Source organism: Miscanthus floridulus, chromosome 14 (genome assembly GCF_019320115.1).
Source record: "Miscanthus floridulus cultivar M001 chromosome 14, ASM1932011v1, whole genome shotgun sequence".
Lineage (NCBI taxonomy): Eukaryota > Viridiplantae > Streptophyta > Magnoliopsida > Poales > Poaceae > Miscanthus > Miscanthus floridulus.
Genome location: NC_089593.1, coordinates 54,408,492 through 54,430,820, shown reverse-complemented (window position 1 = coordinate 54,430,820; position 22,329 = coordinate 54,408,492). Strand labels below are relative to the sequence as shown.

The following is a 22,329-nucleotide window of genomic DNA, read 5'->3' as shown; positions in this document are numbered from 1 at the left end:
AAAGGTGTAACATTTGCCGACGGCCCTGGCTGTCGACAAAGGCCTGCCACGTGGCGGCCTCACAGCCGGCCAGGGCCACCAGATTTGTCGACGGCCACGTGGTCTGGCCGTCGGCAAAGGTTCTTTACCGAGGGCCATCTGAGACCCTCGTTAAAGAAAGATTTTTTTGTTTTTTTCTTCCCAGTTTTTTTCTGGTGCCTTCCTACACCAAATACAACCCAATTTCAAAAGTTGGGACAATTTTGAGTTTTTTTTCTATATTTCGTTAATTATTTTTGTTTTTTTGAATTTTTCCGGTAACTCCAAATTTGAACTGCAGGTACATGAAATAATGGAACTTCATCAATTTCGGACTTCGTTTGGATTTTATATAATTTTAAAACACTTTTCGCGCACGTAACTCGCCATGTTACGACACCAACATGGTCGTAATTTCATGCGAGGTCCTGGATACGGCCTCAACGTACTCCAAACATTATGAATACCATTTTTTGAATAAAAAAATTCTATTATTTCATGTACCTGCAGTTCAAATTTGGAGTTGCCGGAAAAATTCAAAGAAACAAAAATAATTAACGAAATATAGCAAAAAAACTCAAAATTGTCCCAACTTTTGAAATTGGGTTGTATTTGGTGTAGGAAGGCACCAGAAAAAAACTGGGAAGAAAAAAACAAAAAAAAATTATACTTTGCTGAGGGCCTCAGATGGCCCTCGGTAAAGAGCATTTGCTGACGGCCAGATCATGTGGCCGTCGGCAAAGGGTTTTTAAAAAAAAATAAAAAAATTTCTTTGCCGAGGGCCGTGAATCTGGGCCCTCGGCAAAGCCCACTAACCTAAAAGGCCGAAACGGCCCAGCTAGCCCGCGCCCTGCCTTATCTCGCCCATGCGCCCCTCCCTTCCCAAGCTCGTCGCCGCCGCCAGGAGCCCTGCCCGCGCCTGCCGCCGCCTGCCGCCGCGCGCCACCTTCCTCGCCCAGAGCCGCGCTCACCCCTGCTCCCTACGCCGCACCGCGCTCGCCCCCGCTCCCTGCGTCGCGCCGCGCCGACCACCACCGCCGCCACCTGCCGTAGTGTGCTGCGCGGCGGCTGCCACCACTTCGGCCGCCGCCAGTGCCCAATGGCGACGATGGGCGATTGCGATCTGTGAGCCGCCGCCCTCGCGAATTCGGCCGTGGCGACTACCGACTCATCTGGTACACTCTCTCCCTCCCGCTCTATCTCCCCCCGCGCTAGGTTTCACCGTTTCACGCAGCGGCTGGCGATTTGCGCCGATGCCCCCAGCAAGGGTTTGTCCCTGTGGAAAGAACCACGGCTTCCGTGTTAACAAGAAGTCGTTCTAGTACGACCTTGATGTTCAGTATACTGCATTACAGCTGACTGACTTTGCTATGTTCCGTTCGTTTTGGATCTTATTAACCTACACCTGTTGTTGTTTTTTTAATAACAAAATGCCCTTTGTCTGTAAGCCTTTTTAGTAAAAAACGAAAGCCCCCAATCTATCAAAGTTCCTTTTGCAGCTTCGATTAGCAATGTGATGAAGTGGAATAAGCCTTAGCCTCGGTTAAGTTTTAGTAGTTATTTTGTATAGGATCTGTTATACTGTCAGAACTCAGAAGTCTGCATCTTCGAAAACCAGTTTTAAATACAAGTTTGTTATTATACCGAGAAAAAATGTTAGATGTTAAGTGCTAATATGTGTTGGTCCTTAGTTGTCTGTGCATCTAATACTTGTCCATCTGTTTTCTCGGTTTGAAATAAATAGAAGTTGGTGCATGCACTACTGTAAACAACTTGATGTCACATTATGTGTTGGTTCATCTTTAAAGTAGCCATTAGCAATTCAACTGTTTATGCAGTGGGTGGAAGAAAAGAAAGGTAGCATTCAAAAGAAAAGATGCCCACCTGATACAATCTTCGTGCCGCTGTGGTTATCGGCCTTCGCGCCGTTGTGGTTATCGGCCTTCGCGTTGTTGTTTTTTGTAGGTTTTGGAAACCTCCCCGTGCAGGGGAGGTGCTGCCGAAATTTTGAGTGGATACTAACCTTTTTTGCCCTTTTTGTAGGAGGAGGACCTGTGGGAGGTACTCGGTGACCCCGATCGTCTTCGTGGGCGCTGCGGGTCTTCCTGCACTGCGTCGACTCTCCACCGGCCCGCTACCCGCATCTGCGCCGCCATCCTAGGTATAAATCACCTCTATTCCTTATAGTTGTTGTAAGCACATCGCGTAACCGAGTTAGGCGTCTCCCGTCCGAAAGGGATACGCGGTCGTTGGTATGCGGATCAGTGCATATCTGTGACGGTATCTCTTTTGGATTGTCCACGTTTTTTGGACAGCCCGAGGATGCGTAGATGGGTTAGCTTCCATGTTCCACCCCCGTCCGAGTCGGAGTTTCGGCAGCACCTCCCCGTTGTTCTTCGGATACACACTCTCCCCGCCAGGACGTGTATCGGGAGAACAGCGGGGAGGTGCTGCCGAAATTCCGTCTCGGACGGGAGCGAAGCATGGAAGCTAACCTCATCTACGCATCCTCGGGTGGGATTAGGACCTATCCTTCACCTATTAGATGGTAGGAACGCCTTGTAGATGCAGATGGTGGTTTTATTACTCGCTTACATTGGCGCATGACAGAGGATGGCTGACCGTGAGTGGATGTACACGGGCTTCGCAAGTAAGAGCTTTGAATGGGTTAGGGGGACCAATGAGTTCCTGAAGGAAGCATTTGGCCGAGCCGCTAAAGGGTCAATTCGGATGTTGTGTCCCTGCAGCAAGTGTAAGAACCAGAAAAAGAAAGACTATAGTCACATGTACAGAGATATTTTCATGAACGGATACGTTCCAAACTATACCCGCTGGATCCACCATGGTGAACGCCATCGTATTAGGGAGGAGGTGGTGAGACCCCTCCTCGAGGAGTTTGATGCAGATGCTGGGATGGCAGACTTGATGGCAGACTATCACGAAGCACGGTTCGTTCAAGGAATGGAGGTGGAGGAAGAAGATCCAGAGGAAACCGCAAAGGTGTACTACACCATGATGGAGGCGGCAAAGAAGCCCCTTCACGAGAACACTATGGTTTCACAACTAGATGCCATTTCACGCCTAACAGCGTTGAAGTCGTCACTGGGCATTAGTCGAGAAGGTTTTGATCTCGTGTTGGTAGTTGTTGGCCAACTGCTTCTGGAGGTTCACTTCCTACCGAAGAACATGTAGGAGTCACAGAGGCTCCTTCGTGCACTCAAGATGCCGTATGACGTGATCCAAGCTTGTAAGAATGGGTGCATCCTGTTTAGGGGAGACCATGAGACAGCAACACACCGTCCAAAGTGCAAAGCCTCTAGGTTTGTGGAGGTAGAAGGCAGTGATGGCAGTAAGAAACAGTCTAAGATCCCCAAGATGGTCATACGGCACCTTCCTGTCCTACAGAGGCCCCAACGGCTGTACATGACAGAGGAGTCCGTGAAACAAATGACGTGGCACAAGAATGGCAAACGATACAGTGACAAGATGTAGCACCCAGCAGATGGTGATGCATGGAGGCACTTCGATGACATGAATCCTGACAAGGCTGCGGAGGCTCGGAATGTACGCGTAGCGCTGGCAACAGATGGGTTCAACTCATTTGGAATGATGGCGGCCCCATACACTTGTTGGCCCATGTTTGTGATCCCCCTCAATCTTCCCCCCGGCGTCATGTTTGAACCCAGGAACATGTTCTTGACGCTGATAATACCTGGACACCTAGGCAACAATATGGGTGTGTTCATGCAGCTAGTGTGGGATGAATTGCAACGTGCTTGGGAAGAGGGGGTACTGACGTACGACCGAGCTACAAAGAGGAACTTCACAATGCATGTGTGGTACCAGTACTCAATGCATGACTTCCTGGCATATGGCTTATTTAGCGTGTGGTGTGTTCACGGGAAGTTCCCTTACCCAACATGCAAGGCAGATGTGATGTTCACCTGGCTAGCCAAGGGTGGCAAGTATTCTTCTTTTGACAAACATCATCAATTCCTGCCTGAGGACCATGAACTGAGACGAGATGAAAAGCACTTCACGAAAGGTGTTCAAGTCACCGGCCCCATCCCTCAGGATAAGAGCCCTACCGACGTCCTTGCCCAGATAGAGGCTCTCCAAATTGATGAAGAGAAGGGTGGTTTTAAAGGATATGGTACCGACCACATGTGGACTCATATATCGGGCTTGACTAGGCTCCCCTACTACAAGGACCTTCTTCTTCCACACAACATCGATGTAATGCACATAGAAAAGAATGTCGCCGAGGCACTCTGGGCAACACTCATGGACATTGGCAAGAAGTCAAAGGACAACGTTAAGGCTAGACTGGATGTTGAAATGATTTGCGATAGACCAAATCTAGTGATGAAGACCCTCGCGCCAGGCAAGAGATGGAAAAAGGGCCTGGCCGATTACATCCTGAAAAGGGCAGATAGGAAGGAAGTACTACAGTGGATCAAGACGTTAAAGTTCCCTGATGGGTATGCGGCAAATTTGAGTAGGGGAGTGAACTTGCAGACTATGAAAGTCTTAGGGATGAAGAGTCATGACTTCCACATATGGATTGAGCGGATCCTTCCTGCGATGACCCGAGGATACCTCCCTGAGCCAGTGTGGCACGTCCTGGCAGAGTTGAGCTTTTTCTTCCACCAACTTTGTGCCAAGGAGTTATCTCGGGATGTTTGTCTTGACCTAGAGAAGGCTGCACCTCTGTTGCTCTGCAAGTTGGAGATGATATTTCCACCCGGCTTCTTCCTGTCTATGCAGCATCTGATTTTGCACCTACCGCGCGAGGCACGGTTGGGGGGGCCCGTGCAGCACCATTGGTGCTATCCAATCGAGAGGTGTCTAAAGCTTCTTCGGAAAAAGTGTAGAAATAAAGCCAAAATTGAGGCTTCCATGGCAGAGGCATTCATTCTGGAGGAGTTCTCGACATTCACACAGGCGTACTATACTGAGAAACTTCACAGACCGCAAAATCCAACCCCTCGTTACAACATCGACAAGAATTCATCGAACCTCAGCCTTTTCAAAGGGGATCTCGGAAGAGGAGGCGCAGGGAACAACAAGAACTTGCAGCATGATGAGTGGCACACTATCATGATCTACTTGTTGTTGAACCTTGAGGAATGCATTCCTTATCAGAAGTAAGTTCTCGATGAGCTTGTTACATACGCCGCCACTATCCTCCACCTATCGATCCGACCCCCTTGTCTCTTGTTGTTCCAGGGAATATATTAATGAACACTGGACATGCAATAGGGATCCTACTGAGCAAGAAGAAGACCATCTTCTCAGACATGGTGTGCCTAGTTTCGTCAACTGGTTCTGTACAAAGGTACCATCCAACTAACCTCGTTCCGACTTTGAGATTCCACTTTGCTCCTAGGAGCGAGTAATGTAACGATCTACCTGTCCTAACCTTGCAGGCCCTTTATGATGCAGAAATGAGTGATGAATTGAGATAGGTGGGCAGTGGCTTTGACCGAAGGGTCAAGTCATTCAGTGTTTATGATGTGAATGGCTATTGCTTTCGCACGAGAAGCTACGAAGAGAATCGAGGCAACCTAAAAACCACGTGCAGCGGAGTTCGTACGCCCGGCACAGATGGGAAGGACTATTACGGCATAGTTGAAGAGATACTCGAGCTCAACTTTGGCAAAGACCTAGGTTGTAAGGTAGTGGTATTCAAATGCCATTGGTTCGATCCTAATGTCACGAAAAAGGACCTTAAGATTGGGCAAGTCAAAATTCAACAGGATTCCAACTATGAAGGAGATGATGTCTATATTGTGGCTAACTGAGACGCCACACAAGTTTATTACCTCCCATGGGTGTGCCAAAAAGACAAGAATCTTGCGGGTTGGAGCCTTGTGTAGTTGGTATCGCCGCGCGGTAAAGCGGCTGTCCCAAATGATGATGATTACAACTTTGACCCAAGGACAGATGAGTTCTATCAACCTGAGGGGCTAGAAGGTAGTTTGGAGATAGACATTCTTTCGCTGATGGGTATGGAAGTAAACAATGACATCGATGAGGATGAGGGTGATGAGGTGCACGATGCTGAGGACTTACGAATCCTTGATGAATGGCAGATGCAGCGTGATAGAGTTGTTGAGGACGATGTAGAGCCTGATGACGATGGAGATGATGATGATGATGGAGATGATGTTGACGGTGCAGATGAAGCCTGACACTTAAGAGAGCTCGACAATATTGATAGTGATGACGCCAGTAGTGATGACGAGTACACGCCAGCCATATTGCCGTTCGTGGAGATAATTTCTAATTCATGTAATACTATATTGTTATTATTATTACCTTGCAATTATGTTTCTTTACAAGTACTTGTCCTTTATTTATGCTAATTGTTTTAATCTTTGTCATTACAGGCACTCAACAAAATGCCAGGCGGAAGGCGGCAGCGGCCACAGCGAGAGGTCCGCTCGCGGTACATGGTCCCCAACGCCAACGTGGAGCACGCGGCTACCGCCGCCGAGGACGAGGCGGGCTTCGACGAGGAGCTTGATGTGGAGCCATTGACCACTAGTGGTGGGAGGCCCCCTAGTGGACGTTGCACGTCGTCGAGGAGGCTGTTCTAGGAGGCCCAGCAGGGGGGGACGACGACGACGATGACCAGTGACGGTGACGGTGGCGGCGACGGCGACGGCGACAATGACCTCGGCGGCGATGACAGGGGCGAGCAGACACCAGACACCTCGACTTCCTCAGCTTCGAGCAAGCCCTACCAACGTGGGCCCTCGTCGCTCCCTAACCCACCGCTCCCATGCCACCGCCCGGTGATTCGACCCGTGGGCAAGTAAGTAACCATTGTTGATTTCACTACTTGTTCATATGACATGTTGAAATTCGAACTGCAGACTAACAATTGTTGTTAATGACTCGTGTAGGGGCTAGGCAAAGGTGACCGACAGGAATAGTGCATGCCATGTCAATGGCATCCAGGGCCTGCTAATTAGAAAGCACTACCCTGGCTTGGTCACCATCGGGGGTAAGGAGATCGTGCCCGACAAATGGGAACACTTCTACTAGGTCAAGGACATACACGACGAAATCCTTATGGTGAAGATCAAGAGGGAGTTCTGGGTGAGTCTTTGCATCGCACCGCATATCTCAATACTACGCATTCGTTGGACTTTCTTCAAACAATGAAATGATGTTTGATGTCTGTGTGCAGTTATACTACAAGTTGGAGGAGGGGCAGGACGAGGAGCGAGCAGCGCGAGTGCAGGAGGCGGTCTGCAAAGAGCGTCTCAAGGACATGTACCACGAGGCGCATCTCCAGGCCGTCATCAGCTACTACACCGACGTGTTTTGCCAGGTGGTGAAGAAGTCACGAGTCAGGGAGTTGATACTGGAGATTTAGACCGACCTCACCGAGGAACAGTACATGCAGGTAATTAAGTAGGAAACATTCATTGTGATTCCTTACGTGACACATTCAATTCATCTTCTGGAATATCAAATACTTGAATGTCATGCAGGAGTGTCCAAGCTGGTGCAGCAGGTACTCAGACTGCTGGCTTCAAATTGTGCATGGGTGGCGTACGGACGCGGCGTACAAGGAGCGTAGAGAACGTCGGGAGCGTCGCCTGGCGACGCCAGGGGTACCACACCACCAAGGGAACCAGAGCCTCCCAGTGTACATGGACAGATGGGTATGCTTCTGTTGATCCATTTATTATAGCGCTAAATTGTCACTTCTTGTAACCATGTTTGTGTTTTCCTCGAAGATGGAGACGCATGGTGGGCAGCAAATCAACGAGTTCATGGGGTTCACCCTTGCTCACAAGGGCAAAGCGACAGCGGAGTCCACCGTCTACGACCCGGCGGAAGGGCCCGAGGCGTACACCAACGCGAACGTCTACAACAAGCTCACCCGGTACACCGCCACAGGTCTCGAGCGCCATGGGCCGACGTTCGACCCCACCACCGACCCCCTGGACACTGACCTCATGATGAGGGTGGGAGGAGGGAAGTAGCATGGCCAGTACTTTATTGCCAACAGCGCCATCGAGCCGTCCTCTGTTCAGACGCTGAGCCAGATCCGAAGAGGCGGGACCAAGAGCGGGCCAGAAATCCCCATAGCGCCTCGGCAGCCGAGCAGCTCACAGATGATGACGGCACTTCAGGTAAGTGTAGTTTCATTCGTCGTTCACTCGTTTCACACATGATGTACCTTGCCTTCACATACCATCAACCTTGCGGGTGTAATATTGCAGGCCCAGGTCGCACAGCTGCAGGCTAACCAGGCGGCCCAGGAGGCGTTGCGTCAGCAGCAAGAGGCGGCCCATCAGCAGCAGATGGCAGCACTGACGCAGCACTACCAGCGTCAGTTGACGGACCTGACCGGCTACTTCCGGTCCTAGATCCCAGGAACGCAGGAGCCTCCTGCCTCGATCTTCGCTCCACCACCAGTTCCTGTGCCTGCTCCTGTACCTGTTCCGGTGAGTATATTGCCTGTTGCTTTAGCTTGTGCGGCCATCCTGCATGTACTAATTACATCACTTGGCCTTTGTGCAGGCACCATCGGCGGGTTCGAACCCAACTCTAGGTGCCAGCCCTCCACTGGGTCCTTCTCCACCGTAGGGCTGGCCAGCTCACTCGACCTTCCCCACGCAGCAGGGGTACATGTGGCCTCCTCCACCGTCGCAGTAGGGGTACTCCTCGTGGCCGCAGGCGCCGACGCAGCAGGGGCACTCTGGGCCTACAAGCGTCCCTGCGCCGCACTACTGGCACTATGGTATGGCCGCGCAGTCGGGTTGGTCTCTGTTCGAGCAAGGTGGGGGCTCTGGGACCCCTGGGGACGACGCACAGAGCTAGGTACCTTTTCTTCCCGCTTCTGGACATGTATCGATGAAGTTGTGGCACATTGGACATGTTATGTGTATGTTGGACATGTATGGATTCGTGTTGGACATGTTATCCGGCTTGTGGACATGTATCGATGAATTTGAGGATCTTCATGTATGGATTCATGTTGAAACTGAATTTGATGCTAAAATGTGGTTTATATGTGATATTGTTGTGAATATATGTGATGAAATGTGGTTTATATGGTATATATGTGATGAAATGTGGTTTAAATGCAAGAAAACAAAAAAACAAAAAAAAAATTACCCAGCTTTGCCGACGGCCAGCACTCGGCAAAGCTGGGCTTTTTTACCAGCACGGCCCAGCTTTGCCGAGGGCCGGCCTGGCACTCGGCAAAGTGACCAGACCTTTACCGAGTGCCGGCCGTCGGCAAAGTCTTTTTTTTATTTAAAAAAATAAAAAAAAAAGAAAAAAAAAATTCTTTGCCGACGGCCTTCCACGTCGGCCGCCGGCAAAGAATTTTTCAAAAAAAAAGGAAAAACTTTGCCGACGGCCTGACACGTCAGCCGTCGGCTAAGGCCTCCGTTAGGGTGACGGCGCGTGGCGTCTTTGCTGAGGGCTGGCGTGGTCATCGGCAAACGCTTTGCCGATGGTCTGCCATTGGCCGTCGACAAAGGTGCCTTTGCCGAGCAGTTCTTTGCCAACGGTGCTTTGCCGACGGCCAGAGTGGCAGGCCGTCGGCAAAGGCTTCGCCGACGACAGAACTGTCTTTGCCGACGGCTTCAGGCCGTCGGCAAAGGGGGCGGATCCGGTAGTGAGATGTTGGCATTTGAGCTTTGGGAATGAAATTATTCAGTGCAACTGATTGTTAGATCCTACAATCATATCCGTATCAGTATTACAGATCCTGCTGACATCTGAGGCTGGCCTGCTGAAATTACTGGACCAAGTATTCATGCCTCCAAGTGCAGTAGTACGGGTTGCTTATAAATTTGGTTGAACTTTAAAAGAAAAGTTGACTTAGGATAAATCTAGGAATTGATTGATTCAGTGATAGAATGAAGGAGTATATATGGTCAGGGGTGACGAGTCATGTCGAGCGCAATGAACAAGACATAGAACATACTCCACCTCCATCGGTAGAGTGGTAAAAAAAATCATAAATTCCCTTTATTTGTTAGGTGTAGGCTTGAGTGATGCCGCACTTTGTGCAGCAAAGGATCGTAAAAAAGAATGGAGGAACCGGACGCAAAGCTATTTGACAATTCAACTCGACCAATAGGCACAGAACACAGCGGGCGGGTAAATAATATTCCTGTACACACGCCGCGATCGTAAAATGCCAGATTGTCCACCAACGTATAAAATCTGAATCCTCCACCATAAACTCAGTACCCCGTAGCCGTTTTTCGATGTATATGGGAGTAAAACTTGCCAATAGAATTTGTTTTTTTTTTGCATGACTAGGCGCTCAAATACACGAGTACACACTCACCTCTATAAACGCACGCACGTACACCCAATCTCTATGAGCACCTCCGAAGAACTGAGTTGGATCCGGCAAATCTTGAGATTGACGAAGTCACCACGGACGCCTCGCTGTCGACGAGCATGTCGCCTACCACAGAAAGAATAGCGCCATTAATGCTGTAATAAATCCAGAAAAATATGAGCACTCATGTCAAGTCGGGGACTTGAACCCAGATGGACAAGTTCCACCACAAGGAACCCAACCAACTGAGCTATGCTCACATAGAATTTCTAGTCCACAAGAATCTTTTCTCTCTCCTCTCGCTCTCATTTCCTCACATTTGGATCTCAGGTAGGCAGTGGCTTCCCTCGCCATGGCGGCAGCGACCTCCCCAGGGGCGGATCCAGGGCCCGAGCTGCAGCCCGGGGCGAGTCCATGTAGCCCCTGTAACATATGTGGTGTTTAGCCTAAAAAACTATGATCTTAATTAGACAAAAGGAGGACTAGGAAGCAAGATCAGACTGTTTTGAATGTGAATCAGCAGCTCAGCCCGGGGCACAGCCCTGTTCTGGATCCGCCCCTAGACCTCCCCATGGGTCTCCTCCCCATCACAGCTGTAGCTGCTTTCTCTAGATTAGTAGCCTCTTTCGTACTCCGCAGCGCCAGCGGTAGCACTATTGCTTCTTTCTACGCCGTTATAGGTGGCTATAATCCTGGTTGGCATAGAGATTTAGTCCTGGTTACAGTTTCTCTTTCGCTAGTAGTATAGAGGAGTGGACTCTAGGGATACGACCAATTGATTGAGTAGTCGAATTGTATTATCAACATTTAACTTTAATTGATCGTTTTGCATTAATAATTTTGCCAAACTTTATTTTCTCTCTTTCTTTAGTTTTGTTTCACTCTTGTAAGAAACTTTATTAAGAGTTCTATTCTACTATGTTCTATTGCAGTATAATAGAATAGAAAGTGCAATTATAGTAATTCATAACTCCTATTCTACTAGAAATTATGAGTAAAAAGAAAGTCCTATACACAAGGATCCGGGATTAAAGGGCATGCTTGTTAGTCCCGGTTGCCTAAACTAGGACTAAAGGGTCTACGAGGCTAAAAAAATAATTGGCACAAGCCTCGTAGCTTCCCACCCCACCTAAGTAACACATGTGACTTTCAATATGATGCTTTCCTTTCGAACTAACCCGTGGTGGCCCTTTAGTCTAGGTTAGTGTTACCAATCGTGACTAAATGGTCCACTAGTCTTTGTTGGTGTTTATGCCTCACGGCTCCTCAGTCTAGGTTAGTAACACCAACCGGGACTAATGTGGACTCTTTAGTCTGAGTTGGTGTTACCAACCAGGACTAAAGTGTTGGCAACAATAGTGCCTCTAAACCATAGATCAGGGGGTAGACTTCTTTCTTAGATGGGAAAACCGTTGATGTACCTTGGTCTAGGTCACCATTCGGTCCATGGACGCTGGTGCTGAGGGAGCTCAGCGCGGTGGAGAGAAGGTGAGGTCCAGTGGCCCGGTGGTGACACTGTAGGGGCGATGCAGAGGTGACGGCGGAGTCAATGGGGCTTCCCGTCGCTGGCAGCACACACTTTAGATCGGATTAGGTTTCTCTATGGGTGGTTACAGTGGCTCCGGTTAACCTCGTAGTCCGAGCCGTGATCCCCACTTATTCTTTTATAGTGCTGTGCGACAGGGGCCCACCAACCATATTAGGGTTGGGCGTCCCCGATCAGGGCGCAGAGACAAGGGCCTAATAGGCCTGGGCCTATTGATGGAGATCAACTAACATAAAGGTCCTCCGACACCTATAAAACTTGGACCTACATTAGTCATGGGCCCAACTCTAATCGGGACTAATGTGCTGAACTGAAGGTCTGTTCTCTACAAGTAACCCTAGTGGCAGCACAGTGGTGCCTTCCTGCCTCCGTACGGTGGTGTTGGATCATTGGCGGTACCCCTACGGGAGTGCGTGGACTTTCATGCGTACGACACCTCTGAGTGATGACGCAGCAGCGTGGCAAGCCTGCGTAGAGTGGCGGCCACATCTCCCACCAGCGGCATGGTGCATCTTGGGAGAGGCCACCTCTCCACACCACCAACCCCATCGGTAGCACCTACCAGTCTGTTCACTTGGTCGTAATCGATCGTGGATTATAAGCTAGAACAGTATTTTCTCTCACACCAAACCAGCCAGCAGTAATAATCCACGATCGTTTTACGTCCACACCATCAACTACAGCAGTTATCCAGTCATCACCCTCAACCCCACCAGCGACAGTGCGGCCACCACACCAGTAGCAGCAGCGACGGCTTCCACACCACGAGCGGCAGCAGATGCCCTGCTGCTCCTGTCCACCTCGTTGTTCATATCTGGAGGTGCGGAGATCCACATGTCATTCACCTTTCAAAACAGAGGGTAGTTACAAATCAAGCCAACTATAGTTGTTTGCCAACACTAATATAAACATTTAATATAGACATGTAACCTAAACTAACTAACTACCTAAACTTAAACTAAATCTAAACATAATAACTAACATTCTAACCTAGTAATAAAACACATGCACCTACATGTACACGTACAAATCGAGGGAATAACCTAAACCCATGTTTGTAAACATAACCGATCTACCTAAATAACTTTGCATACACTATCAGAGAGCCGAAGGCTCCTGACGTTTTTTGGTCCGACAGAAACCCCATAAGCATAGCCCGCACGCAAAGCCCCCCCAGCCCAAATAAGAATCGACCGGAACAGCTGCCGTCCGCTTTCAGCCTTTCACCAAGGCCCCCAAACCCTATCTCCCATACAGCAGCACCCGCACGCATCCTCCCTCCGGAGACGACGGCGCCGCCGCCGCCGCGACCCCAACTCCGTCGCTCCTGCCCCCGACTCTCCTGCAGCCTGCTTCGCTCCAGGGCACCTCCTCCGCCGCCATCGCCCCCAGGCTCCTCCGCTCCCGTCCCCAGCTCCTCCGCCGCCGGTGTCGCTGCTGAGCACCTCCATCATCGCCTCCACTCCGGCCCAGGCTCCTTTGCGGCCAGCCTCGCTCGCCATCGGCCCAAGGTTCCTCCGCTCTCTACCACCCCCAATTTTTTTTTTCAATTAGCTGGCACATGAATAGATCTCGCCGTGGCCTACAGACTCCCAAAATCTAGTTCTAGAGACTGCAACATCCCAGATCTGGCATGGTACTGGAATCCTTTGATTGTCTCCATCCATTTCTGCAAGGTTTGTTCCTTTGATTTTTTTGATTTTTACAACATTGGAACTATCGTAGCTATGGCTGTGTGACAAGCAAGATACTTTTCAGATAGTTAGGCCTTAGGAGTCTTCTTGATACTGTGAATAGATTAGTGTAATAGATTTGAGTTAAATTTCTTTGTTAAGTTAGTACAGAACCTAATAGTTTTTTTACCATGTAGTCTTTGCAAAAAAAATATTAAAAAGAAGCCAGACTGCATATACTCCCTCCGTCCCAGAAAAAGAGTCGCTATGGGAATCGTGCTGGTCAAACTTTCTCAACTTTGACTAGGTTTGTAGAAAATGCGTGCAGCATTTATATATCCAAATAAGTTTATTATGAAAGTATATTCAACGATCTACCTAATGATGCTAATTATGTACCATAAATATTAATATTTTGTTAAATATATTTAGTCAAAGTTAAAAGTTGTTGACTTTTTGGGAGCGAGAATGACTCTTTTTTTGGGACAGAGGGAGTAAGATGTTGCATTAATTGCGCTATGCTTAGAATTGTGTTGTTCGCAACGAATCATGTTGGTGAGTAGGATGCCGGTCATTCATGTGATCATGTCAATAAATCCTTGTCACAGGAGAGCTCGCTGATATGTCCTGAATTGTTGTCAGTACATTGTTCTGAGGAACACAGTTTTTTTAGAAGCAAATAATGCATAATTAATTTGGCACAAGCATCTATTGAATAATACAAAAAGTTCAGATCTCTACTTGTATGATAACATTCTGATATATATTGTAAGACATTTCATTAACCAATGGACCACGTTTTCTCAGTTTATTTTGCTATAAGTTTGTGGTATATAGCTAACAAGTAACAACCATGTCTGTGAACTTACAATTTTGGAAGCCTTGCCCCTTTTACACATTTTGCATTTGTGTATGGTTGCAGGCATAGGGAGCATTACTAGAGCTTACCAGTAAGTTGTTCTATAGGAGAGCACAGCTAGAAGATGAACTCCGTTCATTCTGCAAGGTATGTTGCTTTGCTGCAAACAGCAACAGTTCTCCAATTTTGTGTAAAAGGGCTAGTAGTAATGGCTACCAGTAAGTTGTTCTATAGGAGAGCACAGCTAGTAGTAATGGCTACCATCTGATCCAATAAACCTTGTCATGTACTTATGCTGCAGGTACCAAACAGACTGCAATAGACTTGATAGATAATTTTCAATTTAGTTCTCCAATTATTTAGCTGTGAGTCATTTACATTGAAAAGATGTATATCAAATAGCCATCCATTTATTTCAGTGCAACCGCTTATGTATGGAAGTCCAATATGTATGTATATAATGACAACTTATGTATGGAAAGTCCAATATGTACGGACTAAATTTGATGCATATATTATTTTTTTTTACTGCTAAGAGCCAGTTTCCTAACTGCATAGCCGTCAGGAATTGCTTTACTGAAGGTTATTCCTGATGGCCAACCATCAGGAATGAGCCTGGAATGAGCCTGGACGTAGACGCACGGCAGCCGTCAGGAAAACATTCTTGTCGGCTGGTTGTCAGGAATAACCCATCTTTCCTGTCGAGCCGTTCCTGTCGGCCTTTTCCTGATGGCTGCCCGACAGGAACTCGATCCCTGACGGTTTTCCGGGATTTCCTGACGGTTCTTGGCCGTCAGGAAAAACCTCCAGTCTGGTAGTGATATCCATCAAAATCAAATTTGCTCAAAACCCTAGCTACCTGGCTAACTACAGTTTGCAAAATACACCAAACATAGATCAAATCAACACGTACAAATTGAGGGGAGGGATGATACTTTTCTCTCAAAGATCTAAGGATCAAGTCCAAGTTTCAAAGGTTTAATAAAGAGATTGGTGAAGGTAGGATGGATTGGGGAGAGGGGAGGCAACAAATGAAGTGTGCCTCGGCCAGGAAACTGACCAAGACCTTATGGTTCAAATCTTGGCGCCATGGTACCAAGCATCAGCCACATCATCGCCACGCAGGCATCCATGCCATCCCTAGCCTCCGATCTCAGCGCCATGGCCCACGGTGCCGAGGCGTGTTACCCTAGCGCCATAGGGCACGGCTCTATGCCCTAGGTCCAAACGTAGGATTTGGACGCCTAGGGATATAAATGTGAATTTTTGACAAAAAGGGTTAAATTAATATAAATCAGCATAAGAGGCATGAGCGCTAATGCATGCAATTGATGGTGCAATTTACGGTTAATGCTTTTGCCGATTCAAGTCTTGCACACCTCTGAATAAATAGGAACGGTGGGAGGCTAGAAAGATATGGACAAGAAGCCATCGCGGCCAATATACACACATGAAAAGATGACCATTCTCTAATCATCAAGAGAACGAGAAAGGTATGAAGGAAGAGAGGAGAGAAAAAACAATTCCAAAATGCAAGGAGCAAATATGGCGCAAGATGGGTTTGTGCTGTTTAGTGCATGAACAGTCTATTTGTGGCACATATGAAAGATGCTTATTTTGGTTAAATTAATTCATGCTAATACGATTCTTTAAGCTTCTGGGTACATTTTTCCTACTCATGGGAGTAGTTACTCCCTTTGTATTAGCGGGTCAGTGTGGATAGAAACGGATCCGCTAGTTAGTTAAGTGATTTAATTAATTATTAATAAATTAGCTTTTCTCTGTCCTTGCCTCACGGTGGTTAGTTTTTTTTTTTATCGTAACAACCAACTAAAAATGAAAGCACAACCAGAGGAGAGAGGGGGAATCCAGAGGATGAGCGGCTCGCGAGGCGAATACGGGAGCGCACCCTACTCGGCGAGTCCACTGCCAGGGGGCGAGGGGAAACCACCGGTGAGGAGTGTAGGCGATGGGACGTCAGCGAGGGACTCTGGCTCGGCGTTCTTAGGGGGAGCACCCGTTGTTGGGCGACAGACGCAGGGGCGCAGCCGCACACTGTGGTGACAACTCCTGGTGCCGCCCATGTCGGAACCTCTGGAGGGGGAGGCGAGCCACCGTCGAGAGCGGTGCTCTGCAGGGGAGCAGGGGCAGCTCATCCCGGCGGACCTACGCTGGGCAGGTATGTCCCCCTCTCCAATTCTAGGCTTACCTCCGGTGAGCTGATTGATTCGATAGTTCCGGAGAGGCCTCGTTGTGAGATTTGCAATTCGTTTGCGACAATTTTTTGCCAATCTGATCAGGCTTATCTCTGTGATAAATGTGATTTTGATGTTCATGGTGTGAATTTGCTAGCATTTCGACATTGTCGTACGAATATCTGTATTGGTTCCGAGCCTCATTCTGGATCATCAACCAAAGCGCATGGTGCGTGCACGCCTTCCCAGACTCCTCAAGGTGAGGGGAAATGAATTGATGCTGTTGGTTCGGGTTGGGGAGCTTTAGCTACCAGAGATTCTCCGGAGACAAGCTTGCGGGGGCCCGATTGGCCTCCTCTTCACCCGAGTCCGCCCAAAAAACAAGGATCAAACTCGGAGGTTGTCACCAATAAAGCCATGGGAGGCTCCAGGACAAATCCTCTGATTTCTACATGGGAGATATCTCGTATTAAGAAACAGAGGAATCGCTTGGAAGTGGAAATTGGGGAGCATTTGTTTGATCCGTTAGCTTCGGAGCATGAGAGAGAGGATAGAGAGTTAGATGAGGCTTGTGCGCGTCTGTCGGCGTCAATTGACGTGATAGAACTAGGTGATCGGTCCTAATACGGGTAAATAGTGTATTAAAAACTCTACGAGATCACTAGGGTAATTTGTTAGTACGCTAAACAGCGAAATGTAATTTTGTTCTAGCTCTATAAGGGTTGCAAGTCACCTATCCAATAATTCTAGTTGTTATAATCTTTAGGAACATAAGAGGCTAAGTCACTACTCACTAAGAGCCCTCAATAAGGCTACACTAAAGAGCTCCACTAGGTGAAACTAAGCTAGCAAACATGTTCTCAAAACTAGTTATACCAAAGAGCTTGTTACACAACTATTTTACAAGAAAGTAAGAGAGTGAGTAGAGTGATTATACCGCAGTGTAGAGGATTGAACCAATCACAAGATGAATACCAATTCAATCACCGGGAGAAAGCCAATCGCAAGATGACATAAATTTTTTTCTCCCGAGGTTCACGTGCTTGCCGACATGCTAGTCCCCATTGTGTCGACTAACACTTGTTGGTTTGGCGGCTAATAGGTATCACACACCTAGCTAACAAATGGCGCCGCAAAAACCTACCCACAAGTGAGGTAACTCAATGACACGAGCAATCCACTAGAGTTACTTTTCGGTGCTCTGTCGGGGAAGGCACAAGACCCCTCACAATCACCGGAAGATGGCCACGAACAATCACCAACTCATGCCAATCCTCCGCTGCTCTAAGCCATCTTGGTGGCGGCAACCACCAAGAGTAACAAGAAATCCACAGCCACAACGATCTCCAAGTGCCACTAGATGCAATCACTCAAGCAAATACACTAGGAATCACTCCCAATCTTACTACGATGATGAATCAATGATGGAGATGAGTGAAAGGTGTTTGTTTAGGCTCACAAGAATGTATCACAGGTGAAAATGCCCAAAAGAGTGAGCCCAAACCGAAGCACTTCTATTTATAGATGCCCCAAGACTTAGAGAGCCGTTGGAGCCTTGGGGGCTGACCGGATGCAACCCAACGTCCGGTCGGCCTGAATCCGATCGCCCTTGGCCATCCATGTGCCCTCCTTTGAATACCGCGTGTTGATCTTCAACGGTCGAAAAAGGTCAGTGCATTCAGTCAACCACTGACTGGACGCGACCCTCGAAATGACCGGACCCACGTACACGTCTCATCCGATCGAGTACAGAAAGGGTCCAGAGACGAAATTCTCTGACCGGACGCATCAGGTCCAAGGCAACCTGACGCGCCCCTACGTCCGGTCCGCCCTGTGCTCCTCTCCACACGCCCGCAAGGCTAACGCCAGTGTACGTCAGCGTTAACCTGATGCGGCTCCTGCGGGTCCGGTCGCTCGCCCTCGCCTGCGTCCGATCGTGTGCCCACGCGCCACCTTCTCTGGAACAGCTGATCGGATGTAGCCTCAGCGTTAGGTCGCTGCGTCCGGTCGCACTTCGGCCCTCTCGGCCAAGTGCCGCGCCTCCTGGGTCAACTGACCGAACGCGCCCGGGGTGAGTCCGGTCACCCTGGCACCAGAGTCCGGTCGAGTACCTTCACCTCCTTTTCTTTTTCTAAGACCTCAACCACAACACCCTTGCTTCCAAGTTGTTAACCACAAAGTGTAGAACTTGTGTGCTCGTGTGTTATCATTTTTAAAGCATCTTTCAAGGTTCAAACGTTAGCACACTTGGTCTCTAAATGCATATGCAATTGCAACTTTACCTAGTGGCACTCGATAACCGCTTAACCAAAGATTTCCCCTCTTTATAGTACGGCTATCGATCCTAAATACACTCACACCCTCTATGGTGTCTTAAGTGTCAAAATAAAAAACTATTTGATACATTTGCCTTGATCTCCTTGGTTTTTATTTTTCTCTTTCTTCTTTTCCAAGATGAAGCATTTGATCATCTCTTTTGTGTCCATCACCTTCACCATGACCATCATCTAGCTCCACCGCTTGGATTGGACTACCTTATTTAATTCACAAACTTAGATCAAAGGTTAGTCCTAGGGTTTCATCAATTATCCAAAACCAAACTAGGGCTTTCAATCTCTCCCTTGGTAATTGATGACAACCCTTCACAAAGATATTCAATGAAATCTTTTTGGATTCATATTGCTTGCCCAAGCATTTTACTATGTGTAAAGGATATGGACAAGTTTCATAAATCCGAATTGGTAGCATTAGCTCCCCCTACATATGTGCTAAGAGTTTAGATTTGAAAGCTTGCACATATGCATGGATTGAAAAGTATGAGGAAGTAATGTCTACCAAATGATGCTAAGGTGTAATGAATGGAGCTTTGAAGCGTGATACCAATCGAAGTTGTCATTTGAACACCATCCTTAGCACTATGATTTGCTAGATACCACTTGAAAACTAAAACCCCTAGATACCTCATGAGATCAACCTTATAAACAAGGCTCTAGTACCACTTGTAAGAACAATTCAAGTGTCTAGCTATCCTATGCATGCTAGTTTTCATTTCATCAATCATTTTCTACCATCTAGCATACACCACACAAGCATGGATATAGAATTTAAAAACTTGTGCTATGCAAGCAAAACATATGTAATGCATATTCACATGCAATATACAAGTTTATGAGCTTGCTCCCCCTACTTGTATGCTTTAAATTTTAATTGATCCCCTTATATTGTCAAACTCTCTCCCTCTTTGTCAAACCTATCATCTTTGTGAATTACTTCTCCCCCTTTGGCATCAAATACCACAAAAGGTGAGCTCAAGTTTTAGATAGGTTGAGGTGAAACCATGTTAAGTGAGAATCATTTGTCCATATTTGGTTAAATCTAGATCATTTGTAAAAGATATTTAACTCAGTTTGATCCAAGGACAAGCTTCTTCACACCTCATTGCAAGGGTTATCTTGACCATGTTGAGTTAAACACTTATAACTCATTTTCTGGATCAAATACTAGGTTCACAAGCCCACAAACATGTTATATGCTACCACTAGATCATATCAAGCACAGAAGCAATAGTGGTAGCATACACGCATCAAATTCATTTGATTTTCATGAATAAGCCTAAGACATGTGAGGAATGACTAGATGCACTAAACAAGTCCTTAGCAATGGATGAATGACATATCAATCAATTTTACCTTGCTTTGCTCGAAGGAGAGATATGTCATATAATGGGGGTGCATCAACACATATTTGAGAAATCCAATATGTTCAATTCATTCCTTAGCTTGCAAAAACCTTTTCTCATCAAGTGGCTTGGTGAATATGTCGGTAAGTTAATCTTCGGTGCCCACACTCTCAATGCAAATGTCTCCTTTTTGTTGATGATCTCTTATGAAATGGTGTCGGACATCAATGTGCTTTGTTCTTGCATGTTGAACCGGCTTGTTGGTGAGCTTCATGGCACTCTCATTGTCACATAGTAATGGCACTTATTTGAACTTGATTCCAAAATCACTCAAAGTAGCCTTCATCCAAAGTAATTGAGCACAACAACTATTGGCCGTAATGTACTCCGCTTCAGCGGTTGAAAGTGCTACACTATTTTGCTTTTTTGATGACCAAGACACAAGTGATCCTCCCAATAGTTGACATGTGCCCGATGTGCTCTTCCTCTCAACTTTGCATCCCGCATAATCAAAGTTCAAATATCCAATCAACTCAAATCTCGCTCCTCTAGGATACCACAATCCAACATTTTTTGTATGCTTCAAATACCTCAATATTCTCTTTGTTGCCTTCAAATGATTTTCTCTTGGTGAGGCTTGAAATCTAGCACACATGCATACACTAAACATCACATCCGGCCTTGATGCGGTCATATAGAATAGGCTTCCAATCATAGACCAATACATCTTTTGATTCACCATGTTGCCACTAGCATCACTATCCAAGTTTCCATTTGTCTCCATTGGTGTACTAATTGCCTTTGCATTCTCCATGCCAAACTTCTTGAGCATGTCTTTGATGTACTTGCCTTGACTCACAAATGTACCATTCTTCATTTATTTGATTTCAAGATCAAGGAAGTAACTAAGCTCTCCAATCAAGGACATCTCAAACTCATTAGCCATCATCTTTCCAAACTCTTCACAAAACTTTTAGTTGGTTGATCCAAATATGATATCATCAACATAGATTTGCAACACAAACAAGTCTTTGCCAATCTTCTTGGTGAAGAGAGTGGTCTCAACCTTGCCCATAATGAACCCTTTAGAGAGTAGGAAATCCCTCAACCTCTCATACCATGCTCTAGGTGCTTGCTTCAATCCATACAAAGCCTTCTTTAACTTGTAAACATGGTTGGGCTTCTTGTCATCTTCAAAACCGAGTGGTTGCTCAACATAAACTTCTTCGTTGATGTAGCCATTGAGAAATGTATTTTTCACATCCATTTGGTATAGCTTGATGTTGTGGGCACAAGCATAGGCTAACATGATCCTAATTGCTTCTAATCGTGCTACCAGGGCATATGTTTCTCCAAAGTCAAGACCTTTAACTTGAGTGTAACTTTGAGCCACTAATCTTGCTTTTTTCCTTAATACTATCCCATCTTGATCTTGCTTGTTTTGAAATACCCATTTGGTTTCCATCACATTGTGTTCCTTATGCCTCTCAACTAACTCCCATACTTGATTTCTTGTGAAGTTGTTTAGCTCTTCATGCATAGCATTGACCCAATCAACATCCTTCAATGCTTTATCTATCTTCTTTGGTTCAATGGATGACACAAATGAGAAATGTTCACAAATAATGCCAATCTTGATCTTGTTTACACACCTCTTGAAATATCACCAATTATAGAATCCAAAGGATGATCTCTTGCAATATTAGTTGGTTGGAGCACTTTGTGGCAAAACCACCTAATCTAACGTCTCCCAAGAGTACTTGTCTTCTATTAGACACTAAGTACTCAAGGGAGGACACCAAATTACATAGTTTTGTTGGGCACACCCCGAGGGAGAACCTAAAAATCCACATTTTTCCATCAGGATCACAAATAAGAGAATAAAACTTACATGATTATTAACCATTTCTTACATTACTTTCCATGCAGCATCAGAGTATAATATTTATTATTATAACAACGGAATGTAATCATGTTATCAGAGTTATGAACAATTTAATTTAACAGCGGAATATAAACATGTGAATAGAGT

At 46.8% G+C, this 22,329-nt stretch overlaps 1 protein-coding gene and 1 long non-coding RNA gene across 2 annotated transcripts; both read left to right on the top strand.

Annotated features, from left to right (window-relative positions):
- The first annotated feature begins 884 nt into the window (after positions 1-884).
- LOC136503468 (uncharacterized) lies at positions 885-10,765 on the top strand. The gene is made up of 6 exons (XM_066498539.1): positions 885-1,193; positions 1,910-1,992; positions 3,678-5,165; positions 5,248-5,325; positions 8,629-8,782; positions 10,676-10,765. Exons 1-6 carry the CDS (start codon positions 885-887, stop codon positions 10,763-10,765), a joined length of 2,202 nt encoding a protein of 733 aa, XP_066354636.1.
- A 2,360-nt stretch (positions 10,766-13,125) lies between these two features.
- Positions 13,126-14,928, top strand: LOC136505965 (uncharacterized). The gene is made up of 4 exons (XR_010771365.1): positions 13,126-13,402; positions 13,480-13,567; positions 14,487-14,570; positions 14,725-14,928. It is a non-coding gene; the product is annotated as an uncharacterized lncRNA (long non-coding RNA).
- The last annotated feature ends 7,401 nt before the right edge of the window (positions 14,929-22,329 follow it).